The sequence below is a fragment of the Paroedura picta genome, chromosome 9 (assembly GCF_049243985.1).
Source record: "Paroedura picta isolate Pp20150507F chromosome 9, Ppicta_v3.0, whole genome shotgun sequence".
Classification (NCBI taxonomy): domain Eukaryota; kingdom Metazoa; phylum Chordata; class Lepidosauria; order Squamata; family Gekkonidae; genus Paroedura; species Paroedura picta.
In genome coordinates, this window is record NC_135377.1 from 31,958,762 (window position 1) to 31,973,814 (window position 15,053).

Sequence of the window (15,053 nt, forward strand, 5' to 3'; positions counted from 1 at the left end):
CACATCCCACTGTCAGAATAAACAGGAGACAGGAACAAGTAAGTTGTTTTGGATCTCCATTGGAGAGAAAGAAGCAAAATAAAACAAACATCACTTTTCTCAGTGGATGTAATAATGTCATGTTCCATGTGGAGAAAGACTAAGTAGCAGCACAAATTTTCTATGTATCAGTAGTAAATGGTTAGCTTACATGTGCTGAGATGCATTTGGGTAGAACTCAGAGAACTGTGGTGCAGAGTCTTCTGGGCCATGAGGAGCAGCATGGCTGATCACCATCATTATAGGTCTATGGGGATAGATCCGCTTAGACATTTTGAAGTAATTAATGCTGTCGTTAGTGATTAAGTCGGTGAAATAGTCCTGAAACAAAGCATTCAACACAAAACAACATTTGTCAAGTATATCATGAAGTAGGCCACATTATATTGCGCTGTTCTGCTGTGATGAATTCTAAACTACTGTGAGTTCAGTCAGGCCCTAGCTGTAGTGTTTGGTCTGAGGACAAAGACACAGTTCCAGATAGAGCCAGAATGGTGATCCTGTTCCAAATTCAGTTCTCTGCCCAGATGAACAGCTGTGTTCTGGGAAAGAATGAACAAAAGGACAGCAAAGCAAAAATGAGGCTATAGGCAGAACAAGACCATGACAGAGATGGAAATGTCGCTGCTAGAATAACCAAGAAGCCAGTCCAAGATGTCAAGATACCCTGAGGCAGTGATTTGAGGGCTGAAATGGGAATTTCAGCTTTTTGGGTAGGATTGTCAGATCTGGGTTGGGAAATTCTTTGACATTTGGGGGCAGAGCATGGGGAAGGTGGAGTTTGGGGAAGGAGTATAGCAGGGATGAGATCCCATGCAGCCCAACCTCTGAGGCTGCCATTTTCTCCAGGGCAACTGAACTCTGTAGCCTGAAGATCAGCTGGAATTATGAGAGAACTCCAGGCTATGCCTGGAGAAGTTGGCAACCATGTTTGGGATTCAAGGCCAACGTATTATCTTCAGATAATATGCATCTATAACAACACTCCCTTTCACACATATACATCCCAGGAGTCACTGCTGTCTTTTTGTAAAATGTTATTGACTGAACTCACAAGACACTGCCAGCACCAGAATTATTGGTTTGTTAATGTTTGTTAATTGTATGTAATTTATCTAAATCAAGACTTACATTTTTGTGCTAAGAAAAAAAAATATGAGAAGGTATTTCAAATGGTTGACTGCCAATTATTGTAAAGAATGAACATTCTGGCATATACATATTAAGCACTTCTTAAAACAAACAATTTAAATCACTATGCACAAGTGAACTCTTGGCCAACAAAATGGCTTAATGGGGAGCCAGGGGAGCAAATGGAAATCTGCAAGAAAAAATAAAGTAAAGAGAACATACACAAAAAGATGAAAACTCAGAATTAAACAACCTTTCACTTTGTTGCTTTAATTTTTTGGCCCAAAGAACTGGTGTGAGCTCCACTGAGTAGTCCCGAGACAACGGGTGAAGTATAACATGCTTTCAGGCATAACTAATCAATACCATGCTGTGGATTCAAGGCCTGAGCAGCTGTAAAAGCAATTCTTCAAGAGGACGGGGTTTGTTACTCACTTCTGTGTTTGGGGAGTTGCGTGAGTTAGAGCAAGGCAAGCTATTCTTCCAACATCTTTTAAAACCTGTTTGGGGACTTGCACAAGGAATTTAAAGGGAGTTTAAAGAATTGCTTCAGGGTTCCCTGAAGGAAAAAGCCTGTCTAAAACTTCAGGATTTGCACTCTTTGGTTGGTGATATATTGATTTAAAATATTTATACGATGCCTTCCTGACTGACAGCACCTTATAAGGTAGGTCATACAATCAAGATATAAAATAACCTTCTTTTAGGGTGACAGTGAAAAAGAAAAACAAGAAAAATTGAAAAATATCTCATCCCCAGGCCTTAGATTTTTGTGATACTATTTATTCCTACTGCGTTGATTTAAAGTTCTGCAATAGAAGAAGAGGAGCTATTTTTGATATACCCTGCTTTTTAGTACTTAAAGTAGTTCCAAAGTGGCTTACAAACCCTTTCCCTTCCTCTCCCCACAACAGACACCCTATGAGCTAGGTGGGGCTGGGAGAACAGAACTGGGACTAGCTCAAAGTCACCCAGCTGCCTGTATGTGGAGGAGTGGGGAATCAAACCTGGATCTCCAGATTAGTGTCCACTGCTCTTTAACTACTATACCATGATGGCTCTCGATGGCTGCCTCCATGCTGACCCCCTCCATTATGTCAGTATGTTTCACCCCAATAGTCACTAAGAAAGAGAGCTAGTGTCACCAAGCAGCCAAGGGTAGAAAATACTTAATATGATTTTCCTGGTGCATAGACGTTTTCCTCAAGCAGGCAGGTGCAGAGATAGCTGGGGATCATGCTTGTGTGGAAAGATGGCATAGTCATACGTTAAATAAATAAAAGAACTATTTGGCTTTTTGAGCTTTAGCCATATGGCTTCAAACAGAGATAACACATGTTAATTTGTATTCTGTACACTCATATTGAGAAAGGAAAATGAACCTAAGATCATTTTCCTAAGAAAAAATGATTTAACATAACCTGGGAAAATACAAGCAGTACTCCCTCTACTGATGGATGCACTTGGGGGGATGCACTTGGAAAGAGAAGTGAGAGAAAGAATAAAACTGATACTATGTTGTTAGCTCCAACTGAAACGTTTTGTAAATTTGTGCAGCCAGTCACATCTCTGGCGGCCAATTGGAGGCAATTCTGGAGAGGAGCTCCACCAGGCCCCACCCACTTTCTGAAAACACTTGGCAGGGGCCAGGACCATCTTGGGGATTCAGGCCTTGTATAATTGATGCCACCAGAAATACTCTTGCACAGTACCTTTGCATATTCAAATCCATGCTTCTCTTTGAGACCATTGCGACAAATTGTATAATTGTAGAAACGAGAGTTCTTGATTAATCCAACCCATTCTCGCCAACCAGGAGGAACATAGCTGCCATTATATTCATTGAGGTATTTTCCAAAAAAAGCTGTGAAAGAAGCACAGTTTAGGTTACTTGAAATTCCTCATGGCCCCAGTTCCTAGATTAAAACTACAGAACTCAGTAGTACTTAAAAGCAGTTCAACTAAAAATGTATTTAATAGAATCATAGAGTTGGAAGGGACCTCTGGGGTCATCTAGTCCAGGGGTAGTCAACCTGTGGTCCTCCAGATGTTCATGGACTACAATTCCCATGAGCCCCTGCCAGCAAACCCTGGCAGGGGTTCGTGGGAATTGTAGTCCATGAATATCTGGAGGACCACAGGTTGACTATCCCAAATCTAGTCCAACACCTTGCACTATGCATAACACTCACAACCCTATCGCTCATCCACTGTAACTTGCCACCCCCTTGAGCCTTCACAGAATCAGCCTCTTCATCAGATGGCTATTTGGCCTCTGTTTAAAAATTTCTAAAGATGGAGAACCCACCACCTCCCGAGGAAGCCCATTCCACTGAGAAATCAGTCTAACTGTTAGGAAATCCTTCTGAGTGTTTATGCTGAGTGTTTACAAGCAGGCGCCGTGGACTAAATAAAGCCGTAAGGGCTTTGTGGGAGGAGTTAGGGCGGGCTCTGTCCGGGATGAGGAAGGGTGCTGATTGGCCCCTTCCTCCGGACAGACCATCAACCGGGCCAATTGGCAGGCGCAAAGCGCCTGCCGATTGGCCCGGCCGATTCCTGCCCTGCCGAGAAGGAAGCAACTGCGCTCCGCGTGGCTCGCAGTTGCTCCCTTGCCGGCGGCCTGACTCAGCAAAAGGCGCGAAGCACCTCTCGCCGCGTCAGGCTGCCGGCCAAGGGAGCCCCTGGCAGCTGCGTGCCTAGCGCCTGCTGTATGTTTTTTTACAGCAGGCTTGATTACTAGTCATAGAATAATAGAGTTGGAAGGGGCTTCATGGGTCCTCTAGTCCAACCCCCTGCACTATGCAGGACACTCACAACCCTATCGCTCATTTACTGTAACCTGCCACCCCCTTAAGCCTTCACAGAATCAGCCTCTCCGTCAGATGGCTATCCAGCCTCTGTTTAAAAATGTCCAAAGATGGAGAACGACCACCTCCCGAGGAAGCCTGTTCCACTGAGAAACCGCTCTAACTGTCAGGAACTTCTTCCGGATGTTTCGATGGAATTTCTTTTGAAGTAATTTCATCCCATTGGTTCTGGTCCATCCCTCCGGGGCAAGAGAGAACAACTCTGCTTCATCCTCTAGTCTACATGGCAGCCTTTTAAATACTTGAATATGGTTATCAGATTCCCTCTCAGTCATCTCCTCTCCAGGCTAAACAGACTAAGCTCCCCCAACCTTTCTTCATATGTCTTGGTCTCCAAACCCCTCACCATCTTTGTTGCCCTCCTCTGGACATGCTCCAGTTTGTCTACATTACTCTTCAGTTGGGGTGCCCAAAACTGAACACAGTATTCCAAGTGAGGCCGAACCAGAGCAGAGTAAAGTGGTACCATCAACTCCCGTGATCTGGACACGATACTCTGTTTGATACAGCCCAAAATCCCATTCGCCTTTTTAGCCACTTTTAGCCACATTACGGCATTGTTTAGTACCATTACCTCGTTCCGGTTAACTCCTGCTGCTCCTGAAAGAATATGGAACTCTACATCTTAATCTGCTTGTTGCAAAGATGGCCAGTCTCCTAATAAGAGAAAGCTAGCCATTTTCTATCTTATAAACCACCTCAAAGCTGGAAGGCAGGGGAGGTTGCCTTTTGCCAAGAGGAGTTATGCCAAAAAATGATCGTAATGGGAAATATTATATTGAACTGCATCCAATTTCTAGGGTGCAAACCACCATTCTGGATCGGCTTTCAAGAGTTTTCTCCAGTTCTGCTATTTTAACAGTTCTCTCCACTTGTTTGATACTTGGCTCATAAAATCTACCTACATGTTCCAACTGGCTGCAGCTCTAAAGTTTTCGACATGCTCATGTCTGAGTACTATTCATGATGGCCTGCAGGCAACTTTATATATTTAGAAACAGAAGCAAGGAGAATTAGGAAGTCATTTCTGTTTGTATAATTAATAAAATACCAAGCACAGCTGAGTGGATTAAAAATGTCATTAAAAAGTAATACCATTTCAGGGAACATCCTTTTATTATTGTCTCTAATGGAGCCCACGGGGATAACAGAGCAGAGATAAATGCAGATTTTTGCATTTTAATGAGACAGATTTTATCTGCATTCTGGCAGTTTTGCTAAGTGTTCCCAAGACACAGTGCCATTGTTTAAACACATGTAGCATACTTTGTCAGATCACAACAGCGGCAGTCTCTCTGAACACGCTCAATTAAGCTTGCATAAACAGCAACCCTTAGCAAGGTGAACAGTTCTTACACTTGATACTAGAACAATTAAAAAACGCAAATATGAACACTATGCTTCCTAAAACTTTAACTGGTTTATTTTCATTTTTCTGATAACTGACTCTTCAGTCTCAAAACAGAGAATAGGGTGGCTCAATATTCACTGTTTTTAATGCCCTGGCACAATCTGTAGTAACCTGCCCCTGGGGGAGAAGCAGGCATAGTTTTTGGGGGGAGAAGCAGCAACTCAGTTGCACAGTAGTGGAAAGAGCCAGTAAAAACAGCAAGGGAGGAGCAGCCAGGAGGAAACAACCAGGACTAGATTCAGTGCTGCCACTTTCCCTCTAGTTTTGCCATAGGATATCTGGTGATACCTACATAGGTGTAACATTTCTTCTAGTGACATCACACTGTCATAGGATTGCCAACTTCAATTTGGGAAATTCCTGGAGATTTGAGGGGTGAGTGGAGCCTGGGGAGGGTGGAATTTGGGGAGGGGAGAGATGTTAGAGAGATATAGTCCACACCTCAAAGCAGCCATTCTCTCCAGGGCAAATGATCTTGGTACTCCAGGCATATAGTTTAATTAATTAATTTATTTGGATTTCTATACCGTTCATTCTTTTCGGCTCTGGGCAGTTTACACTGAACATTGTATAACTCTTACATGGAACATTACATAGTCTGCAACATTGAGCAAACTTCAATAAAACATTATAACTGTTCATATATATAATAATAATATATAATAACATTGGGAGGTCAGTTATTTTGTTCATGGGAGGGTGTCTGGGGGGGGGACCAGTAGATGTTCTGAGTCGGTTGGCCTCAAGCGAATGCCTGGTGGAGGAGTTCCCTTTTGCAGGCCCTGCGGAATTGTGGAAGATCAGGCAGGGCTCTGACCTCCTCAGGGAGCTCATTCCACCAAGTGGGGTCCAGAACCGAGAAGGCTCTGGCCCTTGTTGAGGTCTGACGTGATTCTTTGGGGCCAGGGATCTAAAGCCAGTTGGAGGTGGCGGAGTGTGAGGCTTTTTGGGGGGTATAGGCAGGGAGGCGGTCTCCCAAATACGTTTGCCAGTTCTGGGTTGCCAGTTTTGGGTTGGGAAATAACTGGGGATTTTGGGGTAAAGCCTGGAGAAAGTGAGGTTTGTGGAGAGGAGTGATGTCAGCAGGGTATAATGTTATAGAGTCCATTCTCCAAAGTAGCTGTTTTCTCCAAGGGAGGTGATTTTGAACATCTGAAGACCAATGGTAATACCAAGAGTTTTCCCGGTGCCACCTGAAGGCTTACTAGAGCTCAGCAGTAATTCTGGTAGCTCTCCAGCCTCTGCTTGGAGGAAGACAACCTTGCACTGTTGCCGTGTCCCATCTATCCTGGACTCCCTTACTATAAGAGGGCTACAATGCTGTCCAGTCCACCCTCCCCATCAGACATTTTCTTCAGGGTAACTTTCTCTATAATCTGGAGGTAAGTTGAAATTCTGGGAACCCCAACTGGAAGCTGACAACTGTAGGCATCCCCATGGTGAGAATGAGATCCCTAGCCCTGGGGTCTTAACAAATCCACTATATATATTTAAAACTCGTAGTCCATACTGCATATCAGTGACTTCCATATATTATATGTAAAGTTTTAGGTAGCCTGAACATACCCTTTGAGAAAATAAGAGCAAAAAAACAAGGGCAATAGAAACTCAGCAGAACATAATCAAAGTCCCAGTGAATCTCTGCAGGAGAAACTGAAGATGGCATTTTTGCAAGCCCAGCAAAACCAGTACCATTGTGGCAGTGCAAACTCAACAAGATGAAGGTCATACCAGAGAATCTCTGCAGTAGGTAATGAAGGTGGAGGGCCATTCTAGTAAGCCCAGCAGAACCAGTGCAACATACTTGTACCCAGCAGAACAGTGTTTGAAACTGACAACAGTGTTTCCAGAACCAGAGAATTCCATCTCCCCATCCACTCCCATTACTTTGAAGTCTAGTAAACATTTTGTTGAGCAGAGACACTCTGTGTGGAAATGTATCCATTAATGAACTGGTACGAACCTCCATGACCTGCTTGAAAGTTCATGGAATCTTTATGTCAGATGACCTGCCACGAACATCAGTTAATAAACCACCCAAAGTTCATCACAGCCTCTAGTTTGTGAGCCAGTTGATGCTCATTCTTAATCAGAGGGCTGATTTTCCAACAGTTCATTTTGGTTCAAACAGCATTTCCAGTGAACAGATCAATACACCAACAACACTGTAGATCCCCCCCCCCAAAAAAACTCCAACCAATTGGGAGATTCAAAAGCACACAATGATGACAAAGAGAATCCAGTCACACAGCCACATAGATTCATGCCTATTCTCATCTGCAGTAGTCTATGGCAATAGGAGAAGAGGGATAACAATGGTCTAATATATAGGCTCAGTTCAAACATAGCATCATAAAATTTTTAGAATCACAGAATTGGAAGGGCCACACATACCATTAGCCCAATCCCCTGCAAGATCAGCATAAAGCATCCATGATAAATATCTGTCCACCCACTGCTTAAAGAGCACCTCCTTGGGCAGCTAATCCCACTGCTTGACTACTCTGAAATTTTCTTCCTGCTATGTAGCTGGTACCATTCTACATGTAGTTTAAACTCATAACTGTGGGTTCTATCCACTGCCAACAGGAGGTACTCTCCTCCAAATGACAATATTTCAAATACTTAAAGAGAGCAAACCATGTCCCCTTTCAATCGTCTCTTCTCCAGACTGAACAATTCCAAGTCCTTCAACCTTTCCTCGTAGGGCTTGGTCCCCAGGCCCCGGATCATCCTTGTCTTTCTCCTCTGCAGCCTCTCAATTTTGTCCACATTCTTTTTGAAGTGAGCCCTCCAGAACTGCACAGTTCAATTTTAACAATGGTTCTATTCAGATACCATGAGAAACCATGATTTATTAAATTAACTATAGTTAGTGCAATCATCTCACTGCAGGCCCCTCCACTACAGCATGGTAAACAAGGATCTAAAACAACTGTTTCAATTGATTAATTAATCTTTAATCTAATCTCTAATTAGTCTTATGTGTTCACACTAGGGGCCAAGCCTGTTGCATTCAGGCATACAACGGACACTTTTTAAAGTTTTATTATGGTTATAGACCAACACAAGATGATGTTAGATTGGGGATGGGTGGGTGGAAAAACTCTGTGGATGGCCTCCCCCTCTCCAGGAGCTGGAAAGGCTGCAGGCAGCTGTTATAGAACTCACCGGCAGGGACAGCTCTCACACAACAGGGATCTGCAGCCTCCAAGCCTCAGAGGGAAGTGGAAGGAGGAGGGGTGGTCAGGGGTGGGGGCTCTAGGTGGGTGTTGAGTGCTGAGTGGCACTTAAGCCAGGAGACATGTTCCTCCTCCAAGGCCTTACCAGAAATATATTATATGTAACAGATGAAACATTATGACTGCAGATAGCTTACTTCTGGATTGTCCCCTGGTACTGTCCCTTTCTAGTTACACTATGATTTCTTTAATATAACCAGGAATTCCCCTGTATTTCCCTATAATTTCCTACTTTTTCTCAAACTCTGCAGCATTAAAGAACAGATCTGGATTTCCTTAAGAATAGAACAAGGACTTCTGCCAGTTACATGTTCTTAAACAGCCATCAGAACAATACTACTGATCATTTCATATCTGTTGGGGATCTATGATATCCATTTCCTTGTTTTGTTTGGCATTTCTCTTTACTTTGTGGTAATCACGTTTCCCTAACCTGAGGCTAAATTCAAGCCTGAATCTTTATTTTAAATGTGTTCTCATCTCCAAATAAAATATGACACCGAGGAACAAAAAATATTCCATAGAACATCCATACAATGCCTACATACTTGAAATAGTGGCAGGCTGCTGCCAAATAGATACTGATAAGCATCTTGCCAAGGGAATTGTTCCCTCTAACAATGATGGGAACAGGTGATATGCTGTACTGCTGAATACAGGAGGGAGCAGCAGGGGAAGAAATGTCATTTGGCCATAAGCCAAAACAGAGGTAAAGCACGCTTCCTTCATCCTCCAAGTCACACTTTAATCACTGGGATCGCTTTGGTCAGTTCTGCCAGGGTACCTGCCCTAGAAACTACCTTCAACAGGGATGCCAGACTGCCACCAAGACCTGCAACAGAATTAGCTTCAGTATCAAATCTTTCCCCCTTTTCCTAAGCTCACAGGGATAGGAAGATAAATCCAGCTAATTAGCTTAAGGGGCACCCAATTTGTATATTTTTAAGAAACTGTTTCTAACATGCAAAACTAGGCATGCCTGAAGATGTTGGGATCCTTCAAAGGCTGCAATCATAATAACCTCACTAGGGTGGAGGTTAGTAATGAGAACAAACATCATAGCCATTTGTCTTTCTGCATTGTAAGCCGTTCCACACTCACATTTTAATAAACATGCCTTCAGGTACTTCTACTGGAATCCTAATGATAGTCAAACTCTCTTATAATTTTTGACTTGAGGAAATATTGGTTGATCATTTGAAACCAAAGGTTCAGATCCTGTAACTGCTGTGTCTACATGCACCAGACAGCATCTGCTGTGGCATGTGCTTTGTCTGCCTCTAGCACTTCAAGCCATGCACAGGCTGACAGAAAAGCATTGATCTTGCACAAGTAGACATCCTGGGAACACAGGAAGCACATTCCAGAGTGGAGACTATCCAGTCCACATGGGATGCAGTCACAAGATCCAAGCCTAAGGGACTGCCTTAGGTGTTCTGCCCATAAGCAGCTCAGTGGTCCCCAACCTTTTTATCACTGGAGACCGGTCAATGCTTGACAAATTTTACTGAGGCCTGGGGGTAGTCTTTTGCCGAGGGACATCGCCGCCACTGTCTGAGCCCCTGCTCCGCTTGCTTTCCTACCGGCGCCCCTGACTTCCTGCCACCCACTGGTGGCCGCTGCCAGCAGCAGCTGCGCAGTGCCACGCCGAGGGAGAGCCCCAGCTATGGCGGCTGCCAGAGAGCACCAAAGGTGAGCCGGTGGCAGAGTAGCAGGGCAGCTCCCGAGGCAGCACCCGGGGAGGAGGACGAGGAGGAGCTGCGGCCCGGTACCAACTGATCCACGGACTGGTCCTGGTCCCCGAACCAGGAGTTGGCGACAGCTGATAAACTGCAGAATTCCTGTATATGAACAGGAGGCACACATCTGACTTCCCCAAATATTCTTTACTGATCTCCAGAGTAAAAAATAAATGAAAAAATCAACTAATCTATTTAATCTCCCAATCTACCTCCTTTTATGCCTACATTTTAAATGTTCAAAGCTGATAGGTAGCTATAGATATATTTGTAGGACATGACAGACAAGAATTTATCTATTTGAAACATTTTATGCTTCCTTTCCACTCAGTCATGGCTCCAACGTGGGAAACATTAAGACCTCTGGACAATTAAAAACAATATTTAAAATTATAAACTAGTTCAATAAGAACACAAACACACAGCACCTAACCCACAGAAGAGGCTAATAACAGTTATTGGAAGTAGGAAAGAAGAAATTAAAAAGTCTTCAGTTGGAAAGTTTTGATACCACAACTGGGAAAGCCCTTTCTTGGGCATCTAGCTTCAGACAATTGGGGCAACTGAAACAGGGTCTCTGGAGATGCTTGGAGTAAGCCAGTAGGTTCATATGGAAGAAGGCAGTACTTAAGGTATGCTAGTCCCAGGTCATACAGAGTTTTAAAGGTGTATAATAGCTCCCTGAATTGAACCTGGAAGCAAATTGTAAGCCAGTACAGCTGCAACAAGACCGGAGCGATATGATCCCTACAACTAGGGGTGCCAGCCTCTGGGGGGGGGGGGTGTCTGGAGAGCTCTTGGGGTTACAACTGATCAAATCATTTCACCTGGAGAAATGGACACTTGGATAGTTGATTCCATGGCATTATACCATTAAAGTACCTCCCCACTCCAAAACCTGCCCTCCTCAGGCTCCACCCCCAAAATCTCCAGATGTTTCCCAACCCAGAGCTGGCAACTACTTGAGTCAACACTTTGGCTGCAGGACTCTGTATCAGCTGTAGGTTTTCAAGTAGTTATCAAGTGCAGCTCCACCCAGAGAACACTGCAGTAATCTAATCTGGATGTTACTAGACCATGTAGCACAGTAGCAAGATCTTTCCCGGCTAGGAAGGGCTGCAGCTGGCTCACCAGCCAAAGCTCATGAAATGCTCCTCTGGCCACCTGTTTATCCCACAGAAGGTCCAGGTCTAATAGCCCCTCCAAGCTACAACCTGTTATTTGAGGGAGTGCAGCACCTCCAGTTTGTTGGGATTAAGTTTCACCTTAATGCAATGGGTTCTTTATTTTTTAAATAAATTAGGACTCACTCTTCTATATTTTGCATATATAAAATATAGGTAAGACATCTGATCATTATCAGCTTACATGAATGATGCAGTAGGTACAAGGGCATCCAGGACAGCTACTACCAGGCACTAGGCTTGGCAGGGGTTCAACCAAATATGATGCAGCCCTACTTACACAGGCTGGCTCGGTAGCTGGGCAAGTAGCCTGAAACTGTGTGCCTATAAAGCCACCTCCAGGACTCAAGGAATGGGCAACCAGGTCAGCTTCTGCCCACTAGGTCTTCTGCAGCAACCATACTTGACTGCCTGTGTCCTCTAGGGCTTGTAGAATAGCTGACTGGCTTGGTCTCCCCCCACTGTGGGACTCATACAGCAGCCATCCTTGGAGGCTTGGAGAGCAGGCTTGGAGAGCAGCCCACTAGCCAGCTTAGACTTTCTGCCCAATCTATCCATGTTGGGTCTTGGGCAGCAGCAGACCTGAGGTCATTTGCTTAACATTTCTATCCAGTTAGTTTGCCATACCAAATTTTTTGTGAAAGGGACTACTAGGGTATTGCTTCTCAATTTCTTTGCCCTATGTGTGCATGCATTCTTGACCTCCTATTGTCCACTATGTCATACACCAAGTTCACCCAGGTACTCATGAACTGTAATATCCCTATTTTCATCTCTATAATGTTGAAGAGTACATATGAGATAGGACCTCAGTATCCATGAATGTTCAATACCTACACATTAATACTGGTTCCATCAAATGGACCTTGATTCATAGAATCATAGAATAATAGAGTTGGAAGGCACATCATGGGTCATCTAGTCCAACCCCCTGCACTATGCAGGACACTCGCTCATCTACTATAACCTGACACTCCTTTGCCTTCACAGAATCAGCCTCTCCGCCAGATGGCTATCCAGTCTCTGTTTAAGAGAACCCACCACCTCCCGGGGAAGCCTGTTCTACTGAGAAACCGCTCAAACTGTCAGGACCACCGAGAAACCGCTCTGTTACTGAATGTAACAATTCTTTGTTACATTCTCTACTCATGCTGGCATAATAGAAATCAGCCTATTATGAATGAGGGTCGCTCTAATGCTGAAAATAATACAAGTTCCTTTGCTGGAATGTGTAACCAGATCCCCAGCTGCATTAAAAGGCCAGAGGTGGAAGTTTTAAGGTGATGCATGCCAGACAGGAAAGGAGGCCTGACCTCTCTCACACATACATGCACATGTAGCTGTGGTGGCTCAGAGACCTTCTTTTCCAGCCTTATACTGGGAAAATACCAAGTAATGGAATATCTCTGGTGGTGGCTGGTACCCTGGTTCTGTGCAGAAGGAGTCCAAAGTGGGATAAAGTTTTCCCTCTGAATTTCAACTCATTCTAGGCAAGACCCTGGCAATCCCAGGAACAGGATTTTGTATGGTATTTCAAGCTGTTTTGAGGGAAGGAAAAGTTGCACTCCAGAAATGGAAATCTTTGCACTCACAGCAATGTTATACTAGACCGAACTTCATGACTGGAAGTGGATTTCTATAGAACTTTTCCATCAACAAATCAGTGAGTGGTCATTACTGATGAAGAAGAGATTGAGAAGCCCACATGTGCTGAAACTATTATTACGATTTGGTCAAAGCATCTACACTGGGAACCCCTGATGCACTCAAAATAGACGCCTTTAAGCAAGAGAAAAATTTGCAGATTTAGTCATGGGAAAATAAACTTCTTTGATTCAACGCAGACAGAGAAAAAAGAAACTGAAAACTACTGTCAAAATAAAAACTTCTTGTTTTGCACAATTAGTGAATCACATGACAATCAACTGTAGTTGTATTCCAGGCGATGTAATTTTCAAAAGAAACATTCATGCTCAATGACAAGTATAGTACTCTGCCACAAATTGATCAGATGAAGTTAATAATATGAAACTGTATACAAACCTGAAACAGGCCAAGAACATTCAACAGCAATGAATTAGGAGGAAAGACCACCATTATTACAGGATAAAGAGGTCCGCTGATACATCAGAACAAGGTAGCCCAACTTTCTACTGAAATTTGCAGGGCTATTTCTTGCGACAAAAGTTTTAGAAAAATCAGATAACTGTATGTATGTTTTCATAACCGAAAAAGTAAAATTACTGGCAGCAGAACTAAAACCAAAACCAAAACTCAGTACTGGACTGGTAAATAGTATTCTTGACTGATTCAAGTGGATAGCCATGTTGGTCTGAAGTAGCACAATAATAGTTTTCTCTATTGTTTACACTCAGGATTGTTCCATGTGTAGCACCAGCTACCACAATGAGTGCGTGCCTTTTCACAAAGAATGAGGCTTGCCTGAGAGGCCAGCCTAGAACCCTAGCCAATTTTAATCACAAGAGCAATTATCTCCTGCCGAAAGAAGAATTTTCTCATACTTCAAACTGGCCTGAGCCATGTAAGAGCTAATTTGCAAATGGTTTTCTATGTGAAAACTTGTGACTTCCAGCAACCAGATAGATAGTACAATGAGCAAATCAGACATTGGTGTCCAAGTGAAGAACATGCTTATTGATACTTTCACCACCATTATAACTATACCACAAAAAAGAAGCTTTCATGCATACCCATAAATCACCGTGTTAATCCAAATGCACACAAATCCATCCGGGAGCTTTAGCATTTACTCACATATGACAGGTAGGAAAAATGAGGCCAATGACAGAAATTCTGAGCCCTGACAAAGGAGTGAAAAAGCCTAGATGTTCTTTGAAACTAATCATAATTAAGCAAATATAGGGATTAGCGTCAGAGCCTTGAGTCTTATTCACTGCTAGAAAAGTATTATGAAAATATGTTTTTTTCATGTCTTTTTACTATAGAAATGCTTCTTCATAATCACAGTTTTTGTTCACCTTATTTAAGAAACCTTAATAGTACAGATTTTCAGTGCAAAGTTACACCCTTCTAAGAACTGTGCTGTAAAAGGCAGCCATCTGCTCCCAACAGCAGCCTCCTAGATGGGGCCTGAAGGCAGCAACCCTTCCTAGGATGTGATACTAAGATATATCACCTTTAAGTATGAAAGTTCCAGTAAGTTATGGTGGCTAATAGCCACTGAAATTCCTACCCAATACGAATACATTTTAAAACATAAGGTATTTACTTGTACTTCCTTTAGTATTTGGTACAAACAATCCAGTTCTAGTTACATCTTTTTAGTTGGGTACTTATAGATATGGACATGAAAGAACAATCTGTGGACTTCACAGAATAGGACTTTTATACTTCTTCTATCTGCTGTATCCCAATGACACCCTGGGACTCAGCCAACTCCTAGAAATAGTAGAGGTAAC

General features: G+C 43.2%; 1 protein-coding gene across 8 annotated transcripts in view; it reads right to left on the minus strand.

Annotated features, from left to right (window-relative positions):
- Positions 1 to 15,053, minus strand: part of SULF1 (sulfatase 1) — a 113,298-nt gene that overhangs the window by 38,736 nt on the left and 59,509 nt on the right. For all 8 annotated transcript variants that reach the window (XM_077352193.1, XM_077352191.1, XM_077352194.1 and 5 more), the window contains 2 exons: positions 2,883 to 3,034; positions 191 to 360 (listed from right to left, as the gene is read on the minus strand). In XM_077352193.1, coding sequence (XP_077208308.1) covers positions 191 to 360; positions 2,883 to 3,034 — 322 coding nt within the window. The remainder of the gene's footprint in view (positions 1 to 190; positions 361 to 2,882; positions 3,035 to 15,053) is intronic.